The following is a 20,803-nucleotide window of genomic DNA, read 5'->3' on the forward strand; positions in this document are numbered from 1 at the left end:
AAAAATAAAATAAAATGCATATATTTGTATTTTTGTAGAGGCAAGATTCCACACCAGGACATTGAGGCATTATTTTCTGGAAAGAGTGGAGACTTCAACAGTGAAAAGTTTTCTGCCACCTGGTACCTAATAGAGAACCATTCAACTGTGAGGTATGTGATACTATTCCATCTAGTATTTCCTATCTATTTGTATCAACCAGAATTATATATGAATGCAGATTAGGACAACTCACAGCCATACACCCAAAAGTGATGTTGTGGTTATGGGTTGAGCCTCGTCGGCTTCTTATGTGTCGTACTTGCTAATTATATTCCTGTCCACCTGGCAGTTTTGTGGTTTTAATCATATCCTGTTGCATATTCCATATAAATATCTTATAAATGCAACACATAGAGTGAGAATGCTTCATAATATTACAGCAGGAGCTCTTAATCACAGAAATGTCACCAATTGAGTCCCCGAGAACTACACTATGCTGTGAGGTGGTTTATCTCTTTGGCATCTACCAAAAACTAAAATATAAGTTTTGGGTTGAACTCTTTAATTTTGCTTCAGAAGTTACACATTTTCTATCAAATTCTCTGAGGCTAAGTATTCACTTTTCGGTGCAGCTGTGCCACCTTCTTGTTTACAAAAAAGTGTGTCTAACCCAAGAACCAAAATATAATTTATTACAGCTTACCACTTCTATGGGGTGGTTGCATTAGGTTTGTTTCAGTTTTTTTCTGAAACTTTTGGAAAATCGTTGGACAAACAAAAACTGAATTCAATCAGATGCATTCACTCTCCCAGTATTCAGACAACTGCGGGTGCCGCTTGTCTTAATACTTCATCCGGCAGGGAAGATTCATCCTTCCACACTGTTTAGCATGGCTGGGGAAATCAAGTATTTACTTTTGTTGAACCTGCAGGATGAAATGAAAGAAATCTACAAGTATATGATTAGCCATAGACTTTAAATGCTGGGTTTAGCTGACAGAACTTGTTTGTAAAATGTAGGCTTATGTAGGGGACAGTTTGGGCACCTGGCCTCACTGCAACTCAGTTGGACCAGTCCAAAGCTTATCTGCTCCTGAGTTGTGTAACGCTTCATATTCAGGTGGATTCAAATCAGTGTTCTTACAGGATCATTTTATTGCAGAGTTTTTTTATTCTTGAAGGAGAGAGAGAGAGGGAAGAGGGGAGAGAACGAACTACCAAGTGAACTGGTGACAGTTATGCTTGTCCTGACCATGTCTAGTGATGCTTAAAAAGCTAAAACCTTGTAAACGCTTGCAGTGAAGCTTGCTAAACTGTGTGAACTGGGAACATAAACAGCAACAGAATTGTCTGTGTCCTCGCATTGATCAACTCCGATCAAAGCTGCTCAAGAGTTATGTAAAAACATAAGCGGTAGTATACAAAGTTGAAAGATTTTGAATAAATATATCATGTGTCAGAGTATTTGACACAGAGTAAGGTGTGCAAGACCCTATTCACACGGGGTGATCTGGGATTCCTGCAGCAGGAATAGGGGGTTAAGATGCTACCACTGTGCTCGTTTAAATAACCTGGAGACAGCGGCCACATCTATAAGGGGTAGTCTGCATGTAATAGATGACTGTCCCTAGACGCATCTACCCCGGGAGATTTGCCCTCATTTCATGTCCCTTTGACACAATGGCATGTGAGTGGAAATCTTTCCAAATGCAGGATAAAAAATATATTGTGCATTTATTTGGTTCCTATTGCAAAAACCACAGCAAAAATAGGAGTCCCAAATTGTTATGGAAGTTTGAATGAGTTAATAATCATGCATTAATAGGGACAATATGGCCATGGATATGTAGATTATATTAAACCTTTATTATGTATTATATTACATAGTTTTTATTCTGCCTCATATTTTTATGTATTGGCATTTTTTTATATACTAGCAGTGATTTTTATTTTTTAAACAGATCTGACTACAGATGTGACTTTCTTTTTTTGTTAGCTTTTAAAAAGATATTACAAAATAAAGTTAAACAAAAATAGTTTACTAATACAATGATAAAATGTGTATTAAGTCGAGAGACCCCAGAATAGTGCCGTTCATCATATGGAGTTGTTATAAATAACTAGTGTATATAAATAAAGCACACGCAGTGTATTTTACATTTGACATCTGTTTTACAGCTGTGCTTATCACCTTTTCACTCTCTTGCCCTGAACTTAACCTGGTTGAGAGTGAAGCTGAAGGTATTCTTGGGCACTCATGTTTTGGTTTGCTTGCAGTATGTTTTTTCCTTTAAGGAAATGTCTAACTTTACAGCCTGAAATCTTCTTTCCTGGCTTTAAATTTCTTGAACAGTTGATGCACTTCTGCGCCTTATATGTTACAATGGAATAGTTCAGTGTTTTAGAATGTACTAAATTCTGGGAAATCATTTATACCAATCAATGACACAGATTCACTTGTATACTACTGCCTTCAGGAATCCTATTGTAATTTTTTTTGTTTAAAAAACAATTACCTGTCAACCTGTCTGGTATTTCTATTTGGTATTTCTATTAACCAGTTGACATCCGCGGTGTTAAACACCCTTCCCATCCAGGCCATTTTTCAGTATTCAGCGCTGTGGTACTTTGACTGACATTTATTCCGTCATGCAGCGCTGTACTGAAATGAATTTTATACCTTTTTTTGGGGACAGATAGAGCTTTCTTTTGGTGGTATTTATTCACCACTGGGGTTTTTATTTTTTTACTATATTAAGGAAAAATCACCGAAATAAAAAAAAAAAAACAGTTTCCCCTATATTAAATGATAAAACATTTATTATTACCCAATTTTTTGGTAAAATATAAAAGACGGGGTCACGTCGGGTAAAAAGACACTAAACATGTCAAGCCTTAAAATTGCGTGCGCGCGCGAAACCTCAAAAAACGATAATACCCAAAATTGGCCATAGGCGACGCTTTAAAAGCTGTTACCGCTCATCAGTTTAGTGTTATCAGTGATTGATGGCCCTAAAATGATTGCTCTCACTGCGACGTTCGCGGCGATATGTAACATGTGTAGCGCAATTGTAATTTTTGCGCGCTGGGGCACCGGACGCGTATTTACGTTTATAGGCGCGTAAACGTGGGGGTGGGGGAGTTAAACATTTTGGGGGTTTTTTTCCCCTTTTTTTATATCTGACTTTTATTTTATTTTACTTTTTTATATGTGACTTTTATTTATTTTTATTTATATCAATTTTTTTGCACTTATTGTTATTGCTATTATATAGGGGGATAACAATCCCCCTATATAATAGCAAAGGCACACTGACAGGTCCTCTTTATGGAGACATTAGGGGTCTCTAGGACCCCTAATATCACCTGTGGACCCCAAAAGAAGCTGATGAAGCAGAGATCGGATTCGGGGTGCGGACGCAAACGAGCACATATAGGCGATCGGCGGGCTATCGACCCGCTGATCGCCTATATGTGAAACACCCGGTACCGGGTGTTCGCATTGGACGGGTCTTTTCTGCCCGTGCGTGCCCGCTAGGGGGCGCGCGCGAGCAGAAAAAAAATGCCGTCTGGCGACGGCAACCCGCCAATGCAGCAGTGCCGTCCGTCCGTTTTTCTACTACGGGCGGACGGCAAGAGGTTAACTTAATCATATAAACATTTAGGGGTCTATTAATAAACAATTGGCAGAACCATTTGTCTTCGAATCTCTGAGACTGTTCATTCTGTGCGAATAGAGATAAAAATGAATGTACTTCGTATATTTTCTTGTCAGTCGAATGTACTGCAATAGTGCATTATGGCCACTAGATAGAGCTGAGGAGCATAGGAATGAAATACTTATTTCTTTTTCTCCTCAGCTCTATCTATTGGCCATAATGCAGAATTACATTACATTCAACCTGAAAAATTTGACAAAGAACTTTAGTTTTTTGCTTCTATTTGCACAGAATAAACATTCTCAGAGATCCGCACGGCAAATGGCTCTGTGAATTGTTTATGAATAGACCCCTAAATAATACAACAGGTTTATCATTATCAATTATAGTAAATTTTACATTACCCAGGATCTCCAGATTATAGCAAATTTATCTGAGCAACCTCATTAATTATGTTCAAAGGTGGGCAAGAAAACATTGATACTTTGTATGAGTTTAATAATTACAACCCCAATTCCAAAAAAGTTGGAATGCTGTGTAAAATCTACATAAAAACGGAATGCAATGATTTGCAAATCTCATCATCCCATATTGTATTCACAATAGAAAGTAGAAAACATCAAATGTTTAAACTGAGAAAATTTACCATTTCAAGGGGAAAAAAAAAAAGGTAATTTTGAAATTGATGGCAGCAACCGATCTTAAAAAAAAAAAAGTTAGGACAGGGCCATGTTTACCAGGGTGTAGCATCCCATCTTCTTTTAACAACACTCTGTAAATATCTGGAAACTGAGGAGACAAGGTGCTGGAGTTTTGGGAGAGGAATGTTGTCCCATTTTTGCCTGATATTGGATTCTAACTGCTCAACATTCCTGGATCTTATTTTTCGTTTAAAGATGCCCAAATATTTTTAATTGGTGAAAGGTCCGGACTGCAGCCAGGCCAGTAAGGCAAACTCTTCTACTACAAAACCATGCTGTTGTCATAGATGTAGTATGCGGTTTAGCATTGTCCTGCTGTAATATACAAGGCCTTTCCTGAAAAAGACATTGTCTGAATGGGAGCATATGCTGCTCTAAAACCTGGATATATCTTTCAGCATTGAGGGTGCCTTTCCAGATGTGCAAGCTGCCCATTCCAAACACCTACAGTAACTGGGAATTACGAACTTAAATCTTAAACTTCTCAAGCCAATGTACTATACTGCACAAACAGGGTTTTGTGAGCTTGCATCTACTTTTGTCTAATACTTGTAAGGAAAGTTCATAGAAGTATTGTGCCCATATACCTCCAGTGAAGTTAGGACGGTTGTGCCTCAGGTGTGCCAACTGCCACTATCGAAATATCTAATCTGTGTTCTGCATTTTTATTTACTAGGAGTATTGGGGAGGTTAAGGGGGGCCTTTGCAAAAAGTCCACTTTATTTAATTCATACAAAGCCTTTGCAAAAATATAAGTTTATAATTTCACTTTAAGTCTTCATATACATGCTGTCAGATTGCAAACACTGGGTAATGTATATTTATCCAACATAAAGAGTATTCTGACTTCAGGGCATTCCCAATCTGCATGTATAATGTTTCCCTAATAGAATTTACATTTGAATGTACTGTATGGCCAGAGGTTTATGGACCATCACACCTACTATGTCCAAATGTTTGTGGAATCCATTCCAAGTTATTGAGCTCAGGTACTTACAGTGAATTGTATTGTTAAAGTGTATCTAAACTCAAGGACCATCACACTACTATGGACAAACGTATGTGGACTCCTCTCCAAATTATTGAGTTCAGGTGTTTCCAGTGAATAGTACTGTCAAAGCGTATGTAAACCCCAAGACAGATTTAGATGGACTTGACTAACAAATTAAGGTTTAACTCCAGCTTACACTTTTACAGTTACGGCAACAATGTTTTCATTTTGAGTTAAAGGCTTTACATAAATGAGCAAAAGCTGACCAATGTAAGCACCCCTGTCAGTGTTAAATTGTTTTTCTCAACCCTCTGTCTAACGCTTCTGCTTGTCTATTAAAGGAAGTTGAAAAATAAAAGACTTACTGGCCAGATCACCAGATGAAATTAAAAAGTAAAAAGCCTAAATAAACTAATGCAGATGCCACATTTAAGGATCTGTAAGCTGCAATATATTATTTTTTTTGCTTTTGGGTTTAGATGTACTCTAATGTACATATACATATTGGGCAAAATTGTACACTTGCAGAAAAAGTTTGGGGATGGCCCCATCTTTTCCATCATGACTGCTGCTCTGTGCACAAACCTAGATCCATAAAGACGTGGTTTAAAGAATTTGGTATGAAGGCATTTAAGTGGCCTGCACAGAACCCTGACCTGAACCCTACTGAACACCTTTGGGATTATTTAGAATGCAGCTTGTGGACCAAGTCTTCACATCCAACATCAGTACCTGACCATACACATGTTCTTTTCACTGGATGGTCACATTTTTCCACAGACACACTCTAAAATCTTGTGGAAAACGTTACCATGAATGTAAAGGGGGGGTCCGTTAATGCCCATGGTTTTGAAATGGCATGTCTAATTTTGCTCTGGTGCGATGGCCAGGTGTCCACAATCTTTCGCCATATAGTATATACTAGGCATGCACTGATACTAGTATCGGTATCAGTGCCAATGCCGAGTATTTGGGCGAATACTCGTACTTGCCCAAATGCTCCCGATGCTTATTACAAGTCGTTACACGCCATCCGGCTTCCCGATCGTCTCCAGGGAGCATGGAGCTGGCTTCCCAGCCTATCAAGAAACTGGGGGCAGATAATGACTCGCCACCCGGCTTCCTAATTGGCCAGCTTCCCGAACCAATCGGGAAGCCAGCCGGCGAGTCATTACCCGCCCTCGGTTTCCTGATTGGCCAGAAAGCCGGCTCCATGCTTCCTCATCACCTCGTGATAAGGGAGCATGGAGCCAGCTTCCCGGCTAGTCAGGAAGCCGGGAGGCGAGTCATTACATGCCGCCTGGCTTCCCAGCTAATCAGGAAGCTGGGTGGCGAGTGATTACACTCCGCCCGACATCCTTAATGGGACTTCCTATATCCGTATTCGGTATAGGTGAGTACCGAAAAAAAATATCGGTACTCAATACCGAAAAAACAGTATCGGTGCATCCCTAGTATATACCCAATGCAGGCATTTACATAGAATCTGTTTTGTGCATGTTATTGTTAAGTTGTAGTTTTAAAAATGAAAATCAATAAATATATTTTTGTTTAGTTTTGAACAGCTGAAAATTGCAGCCAACAACCTGCGAAAGCAGGCGAGCAAGAAAAACGAGGGGAATGTTGCCTACGTAAAAGGAGGTCTCAGCACGTTCTTTGAGGCCCAAGATGCACTGGCAGGTAAAAGATTGTTCTGCTATCTCTTGTGGAACTAATAATATAATATGCTCAAACAATAAATGTGTTCACTTATTTTATTAAGTGAGTTTCAGTTTTCATCAGCTCAAATTCTCCCAAAAGAAATCCCCCGTGAATAATTGTATCACGAGGGCTGTGAATTAGACACATATCTAGATAACTACAACCTATTTATAGGTGGATTCTCAACAGTTTTCTTTGGTTTACCACTACAGCATTGCATTGACTGAAAATATGGAAGACAGTCTAAGACTCTTCCTCTTTCTTTTTTTAGCATGTGCACTCCTTTAGATATACAGTGTGTGCGTGTGCATTTTAAACAGTTGCAGGACGAAGTCTAACCACCAGAGGGGAGAATTTGCAAAATAAACATCTGGCTAATAGTTAATTTGTCTTGGCTGTTGAGACAAAATCACACATCTATGCTGCACTGGCTTCACATGAAGTGTTCTTTATAAACCTCATCCTCCTTCCCATGTGTGTTCACATTGGCACCTTAAATCGCTGTGACAGGAGACTTATGTTAGTAGTCAGAATAAAAGCTTTGCTCCAATGGCATTGTATTAAATTTTCTCTTTCAGATCTGCCAGCCACATCTTTTTTTTTTCCTTTTGCATTTAAAAAAATATAAAGCTGTATTCCAAACACACGAAATACAGATATGAGTGATATTTTACCTGACAAAGGATTTTGTATTTTTGTCTATTCATTCCTGAGATTTACACAGCACTGGCAACGGGATACATCATTTTTCTCTACTGCTGTTAAGCAATGCAATTAGTTCTTGTCCCTACCTCAGCTTGTGATTGGACAGCTAAAGGGAAGCAGCAGACTGATGATCTCTTCTCTCTGTCACTCTACTCACTCCTCCCTATCACCATGTTTCTAAACACATGTGTACTGCAGCACAACTGACTGTCTCCTTGTGCTGCTTCTCCCACTCTGAGCTCTGCTGTAGAGCCGGTTGTTAAAGGCTAATGCCAGCTGGAATGCAGGTACTGAAGACTAAAGACTAGTTGTTTTTTAAAGATTAATTTAATTATCTTTTAACGAACCCATCCACATTCATGTGAACTGCATACACATCATGTTTTTTTCTGCCTGGAATTCAGTGTTTAAAGCAGACCTTTGCCCCTTTTCACTAAAAATCACTCTGTATGCTGATATGAAATCATCTTACATTCATTAGTTACTCGGTAAAGAAAAATCTTCCAATGGGGACATCAATGGGGAGGGAAAATCCACTCACTTTGGGAGATTTCCTCTAACTTCCTGTTCAGTCTCTGGGACAGGAAGTGATGGTAAATTTCCCCAATGGTACACATACAGCAAAAAATAAACAGGCAGGGATTTTAACCATGTATGATCAAAAGAAACAAAGCGCTAAAGGTAGCTGTATGAGCAAAGGAATAAGCTATAATTGATTCTGGCGAGGTCAGTATGGAAGCTAATATAAAAGTATAAAAACATACTTACACTTTACATGGGGACCCAAAAAAATGTGCTTCTCTTCTCAAAACACCAGCTTGTTGCTGAATAGAACTGACATTTACAGCATCTCCCCCAGACAATATGGGAATGGGGGGGATCTCAGTTTTCCACTGTTAGAATCTACTGGCTGCAGGTATGTCCTTTTCTGTACTTCTACCTTTACTACTATAGTCTGATTTACCATATTTTTCGGAACCATAAGACGCACCTAGTGCTTTTTTTTTTAAGTTGTGTGGCTGTGCGTGGCTCCACCAGTGATGTCATCCTTACAGTCTGCCATTTTTTTTTTTAAATGCGTGTGTTCGCAGGGGCTGGGGACTTTAATTTTAGTTTATTTAACTTTTTCAATTTTTTTGTATTTTTAATTTAAATTTTTGTTTTTTAAATTTTTACGAGGGGGGGGGTGGGGGCTCACAGTCTGTCAGAGGTTTCTCCTTACAGTCTGTAATGGGCTGCCTGTCCCCACTGACACAGATGGCTGCAGCCGATTACAGACTGTAAAGGAGAAACCTCTGTCTGTGAGGCTGCAGCGGAGAGAACGGCACCGGCACAGACTGTGCTGCCTTGCACAAGGTACACTGTCAGCCCCCCTGCCTCAACTCTCACACACACACACTTCACCCTGCGAGAGCTGCTGCACACGTGTGTTTGACAGCTGGGGGAAATATTTGCTCCATAAGACGCACGGACATTTTTGCCCACCTTTTGGGGGGGGGGGAAAGTGCGTCTTATGGGATGAAAAATACGGTAAGTGAAATTTTGTATCCCTACCGCCTGAAATCCCAACCTTTACAACATAGATTCCACTTAGTCCTTCATCTTCATCTAATAATGGCTCACTCATAAATTACAGCTCCATTGTGCTCCCAACTTCCTGTGCATTGCTTGTCCTTGCCTTTCATCCAGCACCTATAGACCCATCTTTCCTTTCCACTATCTAGGATCATTTTTACTGCAGACTTAATTTAGAACAAAAGGTCACTATGTGGGCACGCATGCATTTCACATCTTGTATTAAGAGTAACTCAAGGTACCAAGTAGCCATGCACAGAATAATGCAGGGTCGAGTCTGTCAGCAGGGAAGTTAATTTGCATTACACTGTGTACATATATTTTCCAAATTATGTTTTATATATATTCTTATATATCTCATTGCAAGATGCTTATAATGTGTGTAGACAGGGAATATGGAACCCTAGACAGGAAGGTCAAGCAAGTGGGATGTGTTTTCATTTTACCCTCAGACTGATTCCTTTCCTATAAACACAACCTAAACAAAGTCACTGTCAGCCTGACAACCCTGCTTAGAGGCACTGAGACAAGGTACATCTGATAAGGCCAAGCTATTTGCCAGGAAATTAAACCAGCACTCTAGATAGCTGACCAACCTGACCTTTTTACTTTCTATGTAAACATGTCTAAATTCCAGGAGAAAATTGACTTTTTTATTACAAACCAACCGTTGTTCCACAGTATGATTGCAACCACGATAGGTCCATAGTTTAGTTTATTTAAAAATTTGTAGCCACAATATTTTTAGGCAATGCACTTAAGTTACATATTTTTCTAATAGTGTTACATTTTTGCATCACAATAAAATAATAATTACTTAGTTGAAATATATTAGATTTTTTTATATAGGAATTAGCTATGAATGGTTAAATATTTTCCAAATTTTTATTACTGATTTATATAGTGCTGACACCTTCTGCAGGTATACGGTACAGCTATACAGCGGCATTAATGATAACATAAAGGACTAAAGTGCATTAAACAATAGGGATTGGGCATCTAGAAAGGAAAGGGATAGGCAGAACTTTGCCCAGCACACAAAGCGGTAGAATTAGCACTGTGCAACATAGCTTACAGAGCAGGTTACAAAAATAAAAACAGAGTTTAAAAATTACAGCCAGCATGCAGAACCAAAGAAGAACAGATAGAGAATGCCATAAGGCATACAGACTAATAGAACTGGTGCTATGCAATACCCAGTTATACAAAATAAATACAAATAACAAGACAGCATGTAATAAATATTGTTCTTTATTCTCCTGTTTACAAGTTTGACAATCAGAATCACCACTCCAGTTTTATAAACCAACATTATATATGAAATATACTCTTAGAGTGTGTGTGTATGTATGTATGTATGTGTGTGTGTATGTATGTGTGTGTGTATGCATACATACACACACACACCTTGAAAAATCACGAGAGGACGGCGGAGCCCGATGAGCAGCTTCCCGGCCCTCTGTTGTAATTACACGGCCGGCCGGGAGCTTTGCATTCAAGTGATCGGGCGTCTCTAGAGACGCTCGATCGCTTGTATTAGCAGCTGTCACTGCCGGTCCCGAGATCCGCTATGCCTGATGCGGCCGGGACGGCTCTGTGACAGGAGATTAAAGGGAGTTCAGTACACTAACTCCCTTTGATCTCATCTCAGTCCCTGAATGCAGGAAGTGATGTATATTACATCACTTCCTGCATTCAGTGTCACTCTCCAGCTACAAAAGCTGATGAAGCAGATCTCTGCTTCATCAGCTTCTCTGGGGGTCCCTAGGTGACATTAGGGGTCTTGGATACCCCTGATGTCTCCATAAAGAGGACCCGTCATGTAAATTGGCTATCACATAGGGGGCTTCTTAGCCCCATATGTAATAACAAGATCACAAGGGAGCACAGCCTCTAGCAGCTGTTGATCTGCTAGCATGGAGGAGCATGGCAATGCTGTGGCTGTGTGTTTGTGGAGTACACACAGCTCCACACCCAGCACACATAAGGGTGGCTCGATAGGACCCTGCAAAGGAAAGGAGCCACTCTAAAACAGGATATCTGCAGGAAACGAAAACTTTTAAACATCAAGGAGCTGCATCCATTGTAAGTGATTTAGTCAGCATTTGAAAGAGCTTGAAAACATCTTGACTTTAATATCATGTTTTACCAGGTGAATGTTCATGCCTCATCCAAAGCAGTTCTTTGAGCTCCGGGCAGTCTCTAGATTGTTTTTTCCCCCCCAGTTATTATAGTTAAGGTTGTTAGTGTTTTGTTTGCTGTGTTGCTCACCCCTCAGTGGGACTGGGTTTGGACCTTCCAATTATCACTGAATCCTGTGCCCCACACTAAACAAGAAACAACAAAAGGGATTTTTTTTTCCTGTTAATTTATTTTTTATGGTTGTTAATCATATGTATGTACTTTAGAGATTGTTCCCACATAATTCTCTGGGTCCTAGGCTTGAAATCAGTAAGGTCATTATCTGCATGGAGTATTTATGTTGTTTCTGTGTGTATGTGGATTTCTTCTTACACATCATCTCTCCCAAAAACATAGTGATAGATTACCTGGCATCCTCCCAAATGTCCCTAGGTTGTAGATAAGTGTGAATAGTACATTAGATTGTGAGCAAACAATCCTGCCCTATACATTATAATACCATTATCCTTTCCTTTCCATATCCTCCTCTTCTTCTTTTTTTTTGTTTTTATAGATACAGACGTTTCACAATTTTTTTTTTCTGCAAACAGAAGCTAATTTCTCCTGACCCTAGTGACCCTGTGCAGTAAAGAACCAACATGCAGGCTGTACGCACCCTCACACATATTAGTAATAACCTCCAGAGGAGTTCTGGGACATGGCATACACAGCAGAAAGCCACAGCTCGGCCAGTAAACCGTTACTATTCGTCCTCTGAATGAAGGAAAAAAAAAAAATAGTGAGCTTTTAGCCAGAAATAAATACCGAGATAGAGAAGTGTTGTAAAAGTGATACCTTTTAGTGAATAACTAATATTAAATAATTAAAGATTTTGTAACATTAAAACACCTTCAGATTTAAAGTACTTTAGAACTCTGAAAGCTTGTATTTTTTATTGTTAATTAACCATCAAAAGGTTTCCCTTTAACAAACACATGTTTTTTAGCTATTCTTCCTCTGAAATCCATTCCCTCCCCATGAACCTACCTATTTGCCGGTGCCTGTGATGTTCCTGGCAGTTAGAGTTAATGACCCAGAGTAAAAAAAATAACCTGATGGAAAGGAGGCTGGGCCTGGACCCGGAGTGGATGTGCCTATGCTATCTCATGCTTAACCTATTGGGGGGCAGAAAACCAAGCAAGTTTAACAAATTAAGGTATTTGTGCGCATACACCCTAGGCCAAGACCTGTGTGGTGTTCACATAAACCCTGAGGGTGGGTGAAAAATGAAGCACAAAGTAAATTAAGTGATCAAAACCTGATATTATTAAATTTTACTTGAACTGATTATCCTGACTACTTCCTTTTTAAAAGAGATTCCCTTCAAATAAAAAATAGTTTCATTTGACATTGTATGGTTTATAATGTAAGATTTATTAACCATGAAGGTCTGTATACATTTTCTGGTTTTCCCTTTTTAAATGTTTGCCTTACCTCCCAACACTTTATTCATTCTGTCACACTCCATGCTCTCTATCCTTGACTTTTCAGTCCCTTCCATCCATCTCACTCAACTCAATTTTTGCATGTAGCTGAATAAGCAGTGATTCAGTCACAATGCTGTATCTGTTGTACTAAGGCTCTGGACTCTTTCCAGCGGTACAACACTTGAGAGGAAAAAGCCACCCTAAAAGATAAATATTTCTTTTCTTGCCATTACAAAGTAATTTTGCTGCTGTTCTAGCATAGGCACCATTTTTCATTTGCCTGCATTTTAATTTGTTGCCTTAAGTCCAGTTTCATGAGAAAATGCCCTGTAAGGTCCTCTCTGTGTTCCATTATATTAATGCCTGCTCTTCCTAAAAATGATCAGTTAATTGGTGCGGGTGTTGTTTCTCATGTTCACAATGAGATAGTATCAATAGCTCCTGAATGATTGATCACTGCCTGAAAAGAGACTAAAAATGACACCTAAGAATATACTCGTAAAGACCCTGTCATTAAAAGAACTAAAAAAACTGCTGCAGGTATAAAGTGCTGACAAATCTTGCATGCAGCATCCTCTAATAGCATGTTGTCATGGCCAAATGATAAGCTATTCTGGCAGGCAAAGTTTCTGATTAGTGTCTTTGACTTCAGTTGTTATGTTTGAGGAAGAATTTCTCCACAGTGCCTACAGAGGTTCATGACGGCTTGTTTGAAAGTTAATTTACTGCTTCCTAAGAATATATACCTACTTTAGCCTGGCTACAAGTTTACTTTAAGGTGAGTTTTAGATCAGTTTTGAACAGACTGGAGATGGAGTCTTCTTATCTTGAACAGAAGAATAAAAGCAAAGCAGTGCAGTGTGTCAAAAAGCAGGATTAAATGCCAATGTATAGTGCTCATGGTATAAAGTGTTAAAAAAAAAGGAAAGCATTTGTAAGTGCAATAATTTATTAGCAATGAAACGGAAAAAACATTTCCTCTCCAAATTAATCACCAGGTCATGTCACATGCACTGGATATAATTTCCACCTTTTAGGTGCACATCAAACAGTCATGCAAGTTTGTGCAATCCCATCAAGAATTTTTGCAGTCATAAACATGAGAAACTGGCAACATCCTCTTAATGCCTGGTTGAATAAGTCCCACACATTCTTTTATTAATGTTACACCAACAATTTTCATAGATTCCTTTTTTTGTTATGTTCAAAAGAGGGAATAAAACTCTCCTAAACAGAAAGATTTTTTTTTTTTAATTATTATTATGAACTTTATCACCTGTCCTAGTAACTATTTATTTTTTTTGGGCTAAAATTTGTGCATCGGTGATAGTTACATTAAACGTAAATGTATTCTTTTCTAATTTTACATTCTTTCTAATTAAAGAGGAATTGGAACTGTACCAAAAAAGGCAGGCAGAGGGCAAAGGACTAGTCACTAGTATTGCCTGTGGCAGCAGATCTTTCCCCATTACTGACTTACCATGCCTTGATCTGTACTGTGTTTCTGCCATCTTGGTAGAGGCAGGGCTTTTGCTTCTTTATACTAGAGCCCCCTGCCCTGCAAAAAGAACAGTGCACAGCAGTGACATCGACAAATCTTACAGTTATGGGACCATAGGCATGCTTACATACCAGTAAGTACATTCCTTTTTTTTTTTATTAGGAGGAATTCCAGACAAAAGTTTTTGTTTGGTTTTTTAGGGCACTGCTTAGGCACAATTTCTATTTTTTATGTTGCCTCTAACATACCAAATCTACTGAGCCGACCTGTGACACAATGAGAGTGTCACAGGTCGGCTCAGTAGATCGGGAAGTGAGCGAACACATACCGGTGTTCGCTCACTTCTCGATCCTGTCACGGCTCTCTGCCGTGACAGGGGAGAGACTGGACAGTTGTAGCTCGCGGTATACTGAGTTTGTGTCCTCCCGTTACCCTAAGGAGAACTATGGGGAAAAGCCCTAACCCCATAGTTCTCCTTTAAAAAACAATAAAATAAAGTCAAAGATTGGATGTTTACATAGTTATAGTATTTGGGTTTGAATAAAGACATACGTCCATCAAGTCAAACCCATATAGGTCCACGCATCATCTCATTCTTAGGAATACTTGTATCCCTGAATATTACGGTCCCTCAGGAAATCGTCCAAAAGTTTCTTGAACAATTCTACACTCTTAGCTGAAATCACTGCTGACGGCAGTGAGTTCCAGACCTTAACCGCTCTTACTGTGAAGAACCCCCTTCGCCCATTGTGCTTGAATTTTTTTCCACCAACTTTAGGTGGTGGCCTCTAGTCTTTGTAATGGAGTTAATCTTAAAGAGTTTGTTGCCAATGTTGCTGTCACCATTGAACATCTTGTACATGAAAATCATATCCCCCCTTAATCTCCTTACTTCCAGTGTGAACATGTTTAAGTTCAGTAACCTTGTCTCATAGCTCTGATCATCCATTCCCCTAATTAGTTTGGTTGCTCTCCGCTGAACTCTCTCCAGTTCAAGGACATCCCTTCTCAGTACCGGTGACCAAAACTGGACCGCGTACTCCACGTGTGGTCGAACCAACGATCTATATAGAGGCACAATTATAGACTTGTCCCTGCAATACATCCCCTTCTTAATACAGGACAAGACCCTGCTAGCTTTGTTTACTGCAGCCTGGCACTGCATGCTACCATTCAGTTTGTGGTCTACAATGACCCCCAAATCTTTTTCTATTTCTGACTTCCCTAGCGGCATACCCATGATGGTATAGCCCATTTGTTTATTTTTATTTCCAAAGTGCATTACTTTGCATTTATCGACATTAAACCTCATCTGCCATATTATTGCCCACTCCCCTATTTTATCCATGTCCTCCTGTAATGCTATATTGTCACGATCCGTTTCTAATTCCCTCCCTATTTTTGTATCATTTGCAAACGCAGAAACATGGCTATTTACTCCCTCCCCGATATCATTAATAACAAGGTTGAACAGTATGGGACCCAGCACCGATCCTTGAGGCACTCCGCTCATTACACTAGCCCAGTCTGAAAAGGTGCCATTTACAGATACTCTCTGGACATGTTCCCGTAGCCAGTTCTCTATCCACGAACACACCACTTAATCTATGCCCATAGCTCTCAGCTTGTATATTAAGCGTTTTGTGTGGTACCGTATCAAATGCCTTTGAGAAATCCAGATATACCACATCTACCGGCTTCCCTGTATCCATATCTCTACTTACCCCCTCATAAAAAGTTAGCAAGGTAGTCAGGCAGGAACGGTCTTTCCTGAACCCATGCTGATTGTCATTAACTATGCCGTTATCCTTAACACATTTTACCAAAGAAAAACAATACAAAACTGGGTTATAAAGTAGTAAACAAGTCCAATACATTGGTGCGCAAATAGCCATTGGAGGGAACTGAATAGCTATTGATACATAAAGAAAGAGCATGCGAGACCATGGAAGAGACGCAAAAAGAAAATAAAAGGGGACGGGAAAAAGCCCATAGAAGACACAGAAGGAAGCAAGAGACATACTAAGGAAGGGAAAGGGAGAGAGAAGACAAAAGGAAAAAAAAACGTCAATCAGTAGGGCTTTGCCAGTAAGTGAGGTAGTAAAGAGATGGGGTAAATGCAATACAATAAAACCAGATAGATATTCTAGAATCTTTTGGAAGTATTTTTAAAGGAGAGTTATGAAATACATATAGATTGAGACTTGACCAATCACATACCGCTTATCGCTCAGTTCCCGATCTTCTTCCTGCAGAAAGCAATGACTGTCAGTCACTGCTCCCTGCAGGGATTCGGGTGAATCCTGCTGAGTTTTGGGCCACAGGGGGATATAGTAAATTTGCCCGTGGCCCTAAAGAGAACTATGGTCAAAAAAGGTTGAGCTGCATTTCTCTTTTAAGGAAACTGGTGAGGTCCTTCATAGTGTAGATTGCATGAATGGCAGGATAACAACTTAACAGGGGATTTAACATTACCCACCCAACAAAAAAAAAATGCTTTAATTGCTGTCTGTGTTCCCTTTGGAAAAACATTTGCTCATTTCGTGTGCAGATGACCACACAAGATATGAAGGGAAATCTCCCTGCAGTAAAAACCTAAAATCTCTGGCCCCAATACTTACCTAATTACAGACCCAGAACAAGCATTTATCTGGTGAAGTCAGAGGGTAGTCAGTCTCTAAAACTATTAAAACCTTTGGATTAATATAATCGCCAGATATGAGTATTTTCAAAAAGCAGAGATCAACATTGACAACCTGCTTTTTTTTTTTTTAGTACATTCACTTCATTTGGTGTCAAAATTTCAGACAAGCACGGTGTTGCAGCATGGCTAAAAGCCAATAACCTCCCTTCATCATGAATGCAGTAATGTTTTTTTAAATGCCCCCATTTGTAACAGAGCATTTTGATATTTTAATTGTCATGTTCTCTGCGTGATACATTCAGTGCTATAATATAAGGAATGTGGGAGAAAGAACTGCAACTTTGATGTGGGAATTGTTATTTGTAGTTGTTGCTCCAGTAATCCAATCAAAAGCTTTACTGTAGCTAGTTTTCCATTTTACATATATAAAGTAATTTGAAGTATCAACACTCCTAAGTCCAGTTCCAATATTCTCTGCTAGCAAATACTAATTTTTTTAAAGTAACATTTTAATTAGCTGCCACATTAGTGACTTATACAGTGTGTTATCTATTTATTTTTATGGCAGTTTCCCTGAAATGAATTAAACGGCAAACATCAGTAGGATTATATAATTGCATGTTGGTTAAAATGACGGATGGTAACATTTCTCAGGGGATCAAACAGTAAAACCTGAAAATGGCAAATTAATGATTTTACAATTAAAGGATACCTGGATTTACTCTTATTTTAAAAACAACAGAAACCTCAAGTAGTTTCCTCTTCATGGTTTGTACACTCATAAATAATGTATGGTTAAACAGTTTTCTACGCTTAAAATAATACAATATGTAATAAATTAACAGTACCTGTTAGAATTTTATAATTGCCCGTTTAAACATTTAAAAACAAGAGCAACCTTGAGAAAGAGAGCAGAAAGTTATCTTTTTAAAGCTCATAGTAAACTGTGTTAGTCAAACATTTCTTTCTCTCTTTACGTGTTAAAATGTTGAGAGCATCTTATTAATTAGTAGTACTATAAAGCAGATGTCTCACAAGCATTGTAAAATATCCTCAAATGGAATTATTAACCATTCTGCTTGAAATATAATGTTGACAAATATAAACATAAAAATAAATCTGTGGCCTGACACATGCATTTAGTATTAAAAGGTCTTTGTGCCAATTAAGCTGTTCTGTAGGTAAACCTTTTAAAGTTAACCAGTCGCTTTTCCCATCCATTTTGCCTTCCCTGCTCTCCCCAATTGCCCAGCTTGCCTGTCGGAACCCTAAGTAGAGCTTACATAGTTTAGATGACCTTTCCCTTGTTCCATGTGATAATGGTGGAGCCTGTTGATGCGCCAAATACCACATCATTGGAAAAAGGTGAGAAAGTGACATGCTCCTCCCATACCTTGAAGTATCGGATATTTCCAAAGGTTCTGGCAGGTGAAATAAGTGGTAAGGCAGTGTGGCAGAGGGGGAATATTATTGCTGTCACAAGCTGCTAGATCATACCTGTTTAGCAAAGCTCCTGAAAAATCCTAAGATTCAGCTATGTGGAGAATAGACATACCCAACCCTATTCTTCCCTTATCCAAAAATGAAGAATGATTATCCCTAGGCTGAGTATGGACAAATGGTAAGCCAGGGCTGTGAACTTTGCTATTTTATAGGAACCTGAAGGTGCTCCACCTTTTATAGTTTCTCCTCTCCAGCAAGAACTGGAGAGGAGAAGCATGGCCTTCTTTGAAGTTAATGTTCCACTTTTGCACTAAATTCCCACTTTTAACAACCATCCATGGAGATTGAAGTGGCACTAAACTCAGGAGTTAAATCTTAAAATAGCCACCCTCGAGAAGGAATATACACATATCAATGATCAGTCAATTTCAACCACTTTGCAGCCACCAGGAATCGCACAAACAGTCATAACTAGAAACTAAGCAATCTACCACCCACAAGTTTAATCCATCCCTAGAATTCCGTCTACATTGAAAATAAAACTGAGCAATCAGTTGACAGCTTCTTTACAGATTTTTAAACAATCGGATGAAAACAGAAACAAATTAAGACAATTCCATTGAAAGGATTTGGATTGTCCCTCTGGGTTTGATTGGGGCACCTTCTATCCTATCTCCTTGTGGTTGATAGAAACCACCATTTTATCTCTTCAGTTGCATCACAATTTGAACAAAAAAATTAATGAAAGTTTAGTCACTCTATAAAAAATGCCACTTGTATAGCCAGTTTAACCAGTAATGAACTTTGGGTGTACTACACAAGTCTAAAAAAGTTTAATCTAAATACTTAAGTGTGTACAGTTCATCTTGCTCCTACAACTTGCCCTAAAAGTTCCCACAATCTGCATTAATCTGAGTTCTCTGTAATCTACTTTATCTGGATTTCACAGACTTAACAGGAAGAGCAGAAGGAGTGTACTTCTTGAAGCCAGTTCTGTGTAACTTCCTATCTGTCTAACTCCTGAAGCACTAATCACATTTATACTTCCAAAGATATTCACTGCAGTTGTTACTTGAAGACATTAGTAACTTACTGATTGCTTTCACCTATTGCCTGGAATTGCTCTTTAATAGGAATTTATAATTGTTTTATTACATTATTTATGCATTATAATCATTTATACCATTAATAATATCTAAATTATATAGATAGATCGTAAGTACAGTCTCTGCATACATTTGTTTACACAAGATTCACACAATTTTTACCTAGAATTCAGATATTTCAGACATTTTTCCAAGTAGAAATATGAAGTGGGTGCTGGTGTGAATCTTGGGTGAAGTAATTTTTTAAATAAACTGTATATGTATTTTTAATCAGGTAGAATAAACCGCAGCAGCTGCTGAGCACCTGCGCTTGTGGGAACCTCAGCAGCTTGCTGGTGACCTGAAAGTAGCTGTCCTTTGGCAGTGCCTGCCTGTTTCTTTATCTCCTCCTCCTTCCCGGCGCAGGCACAGCCATGGACAGCCCCACTGGCAGAACTACCGGCGGTGCAGCCGGAATGCCCGCTGTGTCCAAAGCTGGGGGATCCCGATTCCTACTGACTGGGGAGGACTGGGCCAGGAGGCAATTGGGGGGTCTGGTCAGGGGGCTGGGGCCCACCAACGGAGAAGATGGAATCCGGGGGCCCAGCAGTGGAAAGGATTTAGGTCGGCTCCCAGCAGCGGACATGGTCTTCCGGTGGAAGAGGACGGGGCCCAGCATTGCTGGTCCAGGCGTGGAGGAGGCCAGGTTCCAGCATCGCCGGTAAGGTGGAGTGCCCCCAGAGCCACTGCAGAAATCCATATGTCACCCGGGTGATATCGACACACAGCCTGGTGAGATGAATTCTGCTTTGGAAACTTGTATTCTCAGAATACATGTCACCAAAGCAGAATACTAGTCTGCCTTGGGGATATGTGTTCTGCTTTGGGGACATGTGTACTGCTTTGGGTCATGTGTCCTGCTTTGGGGACATGTATTCAGTTCTGGTGACATCTGTATTTAGCCCTGGTGACATCTGTATTTAGCCCTGGTGAGAAACTTCCCTAAAATCATCAGTCTGTGTTTTAGAAAAACACAGACAAAACTCCATTTTAATGACAAATGCCATTCAAAGTACAAGTACTTGCCGATACCAATTACCAATACTTTTAGAGACATTACATTTTTTTCTAAAACTGAAGAGAGTATCCTGCTGCACTCCTTACTGGATCAATAGATGTCCTGTATATAAAGGCGGGTGCTTGTGCTA

General features: G+C 39.4%; 1 protein-coding gene across 1 annotated transcript in view; it reads left to right on the plus strand.

Moving 5' to 3' along the window:
* Positions 1-20,803, plus strand: part of EXOC2 (exocyst complex component 2) — a 137,761-nt gene that overhangs the window by 28,350 nt on the left and 88,608 nt on the right. The window contains exons 4-5 of the mRNA XM_018564356.1: positions 39-152; positions 6,889-7,013. Of these exons, the coding sequence (XP_018419858.1) occupies positions 39-152; positions 6,889-7,013 (239 nt within the window). The remainder of the gene's footprint in view (positions 1-38; positions 153-6,888; positions 7,014-20,803) is intronic.

The sequence above is a fragment of the Nanorana parkeri genome, unplaced genomic scaffold (genome assembly GCF_000935625.1).
Source record: "Nanorana parkeri isolate BGI_ZX_2015 unplaced genomic scaffold, ASM93562v1 scaffold746, whole genome shotgun sequence".
Classification (NCBI taxonomy): domain Eukaryota; kingdom Metazoa; phylum Chordata; class Amphibia; order Anura; family Dicroglossidae; genus Nanorana; species Nanorana parkeri.